This window comes from Juglans microcarpa x Juglans regia, chromosome 7S, assembly GCF_004785595.1.
Source record: "Juglans microcarpa x Juglans regia isolate MS1-56 chromosome 7S, Jm3101_v1.0, whole genome shotgun sequence".
Taxonomy (NCBI): domain Eukaryota; kingdom Viridiplantae; phylum Streptophyta; class Magnoliopsida; order Fagales; family Juglandaceae; genus Juglans; species Juglans microcarpa x Juglans regia.
Window position 1 is genome coordinate 9386792 of NC_054607.1, and position 6104 is coordinate 9392895.

The following is a 6104-nucleotide window of genomic DNA, read 5'->3' on the forward strand; positions in this document are numbered from 1 at the left end:
CGAAACAAACACAGCCGAAGATGATGTTGGTGAGGCGAGTCCCCATCCCCCCCGTGCCTGATGTCAAAACAATTGCTATTGAGCATGTTATTCTTTGTTTTGGATTTTGTTGCCTTCAATCACACTTGTCAATCCGACAAATTTTAAATAGTTTCTTATGTGATTTAGTTAAAAAGAAAGTTACAATAAGAACAGATATTGCCATTCTCCCACCAGTACTGTAGAGAAAACAAGGAAATATAGAAAACACCCACCAATCGCCAATGAATTATGGAAGTGAAACATGCAACAACTAAACTAAGAGCCAAGAAAACCAACAAATACAATAGAAAGCAAGAACACTTTGAATTGCGAGATGGAGGTTTTGCACCCAGAAGACATCTAATTGCTCAAGTTTCAATAACCCCTTCATCCTCAAAATCAATGCTAGAGAACTGTATTAAAAATTTAAAGCAGCCTCAAAACTACCAAAATGACGAAACCAAAATTGCAAAAGAGTAAAATCAAAGATATAGACAAAACAAGTCTAAGTATGATAGATCTGAGAAGCACATTTCAATTTCCAACTTTGCTGCGGACTTGGGAACTTTGCACCTTAAGGATCCTTGCTCAACATGCTTGACGACAACAAAAGCCAAGTTCTGACACATTTCCCTCGCAGCAAAACAACCAAGTGGTGGGTATCCAGAGAAAGGTTGTCAATCTTAATTGAGAGCTCAGCAAACATCACAGCAATGTGAGAGGTGTGACTGTTGAGCACTGGAGCATAACCATCACTTATCTGACCAAGGTTGTTCATGATGATGCCCAGGGAGGTACATTTTGAGTTCACATTGAAGCCAATGTTGTCACCAGGAAGGCCGTCTTGGAGAGCCTCATGGTGCATCTCCACATACCTAACTTCAGTTGTCCGCCCATTGGGGCCAATGGTCACATTCATTCCAGGCTAGAGAATACCAGTCTCCACACATCAAATAGGGACAGTTCCAATGCCTCCATCTTGTAGACATTCTAAAGTGGAGATAGAGAGGGCTTGACTAAGGCTCTTAGGCTCTTGGATCATGTGACTCATATCAAGAGCCGCATGAAGGTTGGGACCCTTGTACCAGTCAAGCTTGGTTGACCTCTCAAAAGCAGAGAAGGGGGGACCAAGGGGATCTTCATATAGGATGAGACTTCCTTGACGATTTCAATCATACCTCACCTTGGAATATTTTGGGGTTGTGGCATCCATCTACATAAGAGTTAGCAGAAGCAACATGATTCATATTCAACCTTAAAACAAATGAAAATGACAAGGAACAAAAAACTAATATGATCACCAACTCCTTAAGTTTTTTTTTTTAGATTTTTCAATTTTATTCTTTGACCAAGTCCTTAAGTTGCTGGCAGACATATTTGGTTATGTATATATGATGAAACAGCAAACTAAACACACAATAAAAAACTCTTCCACAAACACAAGTTCAAACATGTTTTGTTAAGAATCTAGGAAATAAAAAATGAAATAATGTTGCTTCGAAGTTTCAATAGTCGCAAGAACTTGCTGCAACTATTTCTGACGACCTAATAAGAACTTATGCAAAAGGAGATTTGAAAAAGTTCTGTTCCAACAGCTTACCCACACAACCTCTCAAAAACAGCATATAGAGCACACTCGTTCTATGATAACTAAAAAGAAGTTCCAGTCAACTCCCAATCCAAAGTAGATATAGATAATTTATAACCATTAAAGATAACCAGTGCTCAGTACCTGAACTGATTTTTGCCAATTGAATTTCCAAAGTCATCTTCGAGCACATGTTGAAGCTTCTTGCAAGTATCCCCATCCACAAGGTCTTTCTCTTGAAACTCCTTCAACAACCTCATGGCCTCTCCGACCCTTCCTCGTCTGCAGATCTCATCCAAGACAGTCCGGTAAGTAATGAAATCAACTGACCTCTGCCTTTCACTCATCTCCCGTAGGTACCTCACTGCCTCGTCAACCTCTCCGCCAAGAGCCAAAGCATTAACGAGCGAATTGTATGATTTATTACTTGGAAGAAACCCTTTTCCCTTCATTTCATCACACAACTGTTTTGCATTATTTGTTCGGCCTTGAATGCATAACCCATGGATCAAATAATCATAGGAAAATGAGTTGGGCAAACACTTGTACACAGGACCCATCTGATGAAATATCCTTAGAGCATCATTAACGTGAAGAGAAAGCACATAACCCTTTATCATTGAATTCATAGAAAAAATGTCAGGTTCAATCCCATCATTTACCATCTGCCTAAATAAGCATCTAATAGTCTCCATATACATGTGGTTTATATAAGAATTATTTCCCCGACTCAAGAACGCCGCAAAAAGAAGATTATAGGTTCTAACCGAAGGCCTGCAATCCAACTTTCTGCTATTCCTCATGTGATTAAATATATTTACTGCTCGAGTCAGCTTCCGTGCCTCTGTGAAAAAATAGATGATGGTATTGTAAAGAGCCTCTGAACCAACATATGGAAGAGCAAGCACTTGGTTTACAACATCATCCATTTCTTGGTACATTCTTGCTGCACCAAGCTTCTTTATTGTAATGTGATAAGTGCAAACATCATGTCTAAACCTACGCTGTTGTGACGCCCAATTGTACAACTCCAGGCACACTTTAGGATCTTTTTGGAAGGTTATGACATTGCAAAGCTCTTCGGCAGTGAACCTTGGGGGAAGTTTGGAAACCGCATGCTGAAATTGTGCCTCATTGAGAGGGGCTTCAGCATTAGATTTTGCTCTCTTACACTCTCTCCTTCTAAAAGATCTCGATGGGGTTTTAGTGGAGTACCCTAAATCCAAGGAAACGCGCGCATGTAGGAACAGAATTCCATTTGAAGCTACTCTGGCACGTGGGCCAACTTGGGTCTGATTCAAAAGGTGTATATGCTTCAAGGTTAGGTTACTGGGAATCGCATAATTAGAGAAGATTCTTGAATGTGGCCTAAAATGGTGAGATCGGTTTCTAGAACATATCGGACTGGTTGAATTTCTGCCTGAGCAAAGATAGTTCTGGCAATTTCTACGAATAAGAAACATACTATAAAAATTAAAAAAAGAAAAGAAAAAAAAGGAATAGCGTGTGGCCCATCACAAGCTCAAACCAAAAGGAAGGTTTTAATATCACTCACAATCTTAATCGGACAAAAATATATGCTAGGAATACAGAATAGCGAAAAAGAAACGGATTCTGCTATTTGCTCGGATTTCAAGTGAACGATGTAATGCTAATCTGAAGTGGGAGAAGAGAGCGACGAAGTGAAAAGTTGGAGCCTGACCTTTATGCTATTGCAGGTACCTTACCAAATCCAGGAACGTATTTGTACACCACGAGGGTGTTGGAAACTCAAACACCGATCTCACGAGACGGAGACCAAGAGTGATTAGCAGTGCGGTTTTAAGGTTTGGAGCTCTGGAGATGGAAGAAGGGAGACAGCCAAACAAGCAACTCACCAATTTGGATCGGTCTCAATGGATCCCTCGTTAATGCCTCTTTATGTTTTTGTGTTTGGAAAAATTGTCCACACCTCACATAATTTTTTTAGTTTTTTCTAATTAAATGTACAGTATATAGATAATAGGTAGAAGAAATCAATTAATTTAAAAAAATTAAAATTAAAAAATAAATAAAATAATAAAAATAAGTATGGTGTATAGTGTGTAGGGATGATGAGTATCAAAGTTTGTGTGTTTTTTTTATGTTTTCTAGGTATTTTTCAAATTTTAACTTTTTTTTCTATGTTTAGATTGTCAATTTAATAAATTTCCTCTTCTTGAATAATCTAGGCTATTATTTTTTTAAAATTTATTTTTTTAAATTTTAAATCTTGATTTTTTTTTTATAACCTGTCATTTTCTTTGTTTGTTTTTTAATTTTTTTATTGTAGCATATTGACTATACATTTTTTTAATTTTTTTTTATGTAGCATGTTGACTATGCATTTAAAAAAAAAAAAAACTGTTTATAGGTGTCATTTCGTGTCTGGATTTTTCGTGTCATTTCAGTCGTCTAGATCAACAAGGAAGGAAGGAAGAAAGAAAATGGCAGTCCCTTTCATCCAGGGGCATTGTCAGAGAACAATCTCGATAACATAGAACCTTCCATTGGTTACACCCTTTAAGTGTTTGGTCTTCAAGATAGAGATCTATATCTTTATCGTCTATCAATAGATAGATATATTGAAAAATGGATATTGATCTGCTTTCAAGATCTATGAGCAAGAGAGATCCCTAAATATCCATTTGAAAAAATAAAAGATGAATAGATAGGTAAGTAAGTTGCAAGTAATCTTTATCAAGAAATTAACAAAAATTGGATGGATGAGCTATTTTGATATATGGGTATTATCTCAAGAAGCATAATAAAACTTCTTTCACTCCAAAAAACAGCTTAAGATTTGAGCAACCCCAATGAACTATTTTTGTAGTTTTCGCCAAACCTGGCCTAGCCATTGTGTCCTTTCATTGGAGGCAACAAGAAGTCATTCTAGACCTCTTGGTTTTGGCCATGCAAGGACATAAAGTAAATAGAGAAGAGAAGTGGATGAAGAGAAGAAGAGAGCGGTGAAGAAAGCAGATAGAGGAGAGGGGTACGGCAGATTTGTTAGACTGTTAGGGGCCTTAGGGCTTTGTTTTGATTTGTTTTTATATACATGTATTATGATGTCATTTTTTACAGATAAGGTTTTTAATATATATATATATATATATCTATGTATGTATTTGATTGGTATTGGGTGTCCGAGAACAGCATTTCAACTAATCTCAAAAGTGCACAACTCTCGACAATGAGTTTCTTGCAGGTGCAACCCTAGTGCATACACATTATGTGAGTGTGATGTTGCAAGAGTTTAGATAATTGGGTCACATATCATACTTAAAAAAATAAACTTCTAAATCTCTCTTGTTATGATTTTTTCTATATCTAACTTGTCGAGCGGTTCATAAACGTAAGTCTTAATGTCGAACTACTTTAGTTTATGAGTGTATTCTTTTGTTGTTGTGTTCTTTATTTTTCTTATAATATTTGACAGTTTGTTTGTTGTAGATTTTAGTATGCTAATTATAAATTTTTTGTTCTTTTTAAGAAATTTATTAATTTGAATCAACTCTATCCCTCTCACTATGTCCATATCCATTTTAGTGGTATTTCCCTTAAGTTCTCTTCTCCATGGCAAAAAATGATCGATCTACAACCTTTTGTCCCTCAAAAGTCAATGACTCTATGATTGGTCCAATCTGCCATCTATCTTACCATTTCCTAAAAACCAGGAGCTGACATTTCCTTATTCTTGTAGAAAAATAAGTTGAAAGATTGAGCCGCTATCGCCGGCAAACCACATCCACCCTTGAAATCATCCCATTACTTCTTCCAGCCACAACCCACTAGTTCCACCTTAGATTTTATTTAAGAGTGATGTTACTCATCTACCCCCACACACCGGGGCACACCCTGCCCCGATGTGAGGAAGGGTCAATTCTGCCTCTGTATATGCAGGTATCATCTCTAAAAATAAGCTTCCTGCATATAAGAGCATTGGCATTGGATTAACAATTTTATTTTTCAAATTTTGACTAATATGTAACTTTTTCACTTTTTGCTAATCATTCAAAACTTAAAATCTACATTGGATTAGTCATCACACTCTCTATAATAATAAAATATTATTATTTTTATCTTTTTATAATTAATTTTTATTTTTTAATTAATTCTATTTTCATAACCTCCTATAATCTCCAACAATCATATTCATTTTCATTTTCACAATCCAATAATCAAAATTTTATTACACGATATCAATATTATCAAAACAATTCCATCGATCTTCAATGCAGCCAAGCCAATTCTCACAAACATCATCACTCAATGTAAAGAAGATTATGCTCACAAACAGGTTGCAAGCAAATCCCATTGCCAGTTGCAAGCAAATGTCATAAACAGGATGCTCACAAATGGTTTTTGCCAGTATGCTTGGTTGCCATCATTTGAAGGCTATATAAGGGTTTGATAACAACTTGCAAAATGAGAGTAATGAATAGAGTGGTAACCAACCTATAAAACTATGAACATC

The 6104-nt window shown here is 36.3% G+C and overlaps 2 protein-coding genes across 2 annotated transcripts; both read right to left on the minus strand.

Moving 5' to 3' along the window:
• Nucleotides 1–328: 328 nt before the first annotated feature.
• LOC121241661 (elongation factor 1-alpha-like) lies at nt 329–940 on the minus strand. Its single transcript, XM_041139527.1, has one exon. The coding sequence runs from the start codon at nt 938–940 to the stop codon at nt 596–598; it is 345 nt and encodes a 114-aa protein (XP_040995461.1). The 3' UTR covers nt 329–595.
• LOC121241659 (pentatricopeptide repeat-containing protein At2g27800, mitochondrial-like) lies at nt 329–3479 on the minus strand. Its single transcript, XM_041139524.1, has 2 exons — nt 1754–3479; nt 329–1234 (listed from the first exon to the last, which is right to left on the minus strand). Exons 1-2 carry the CDS (start codon nt 3070–3072, stop codon nt 1201–1203), a joined length of 1353 nt encoding a protein of 450 aa, XP_040995458.1. The 5' UTR covers nt 3073–3479; the 3' UTR covers nt 329–1200.
• Nucleotides 3480–6104: the final 2625 nt, after the last annotated feature.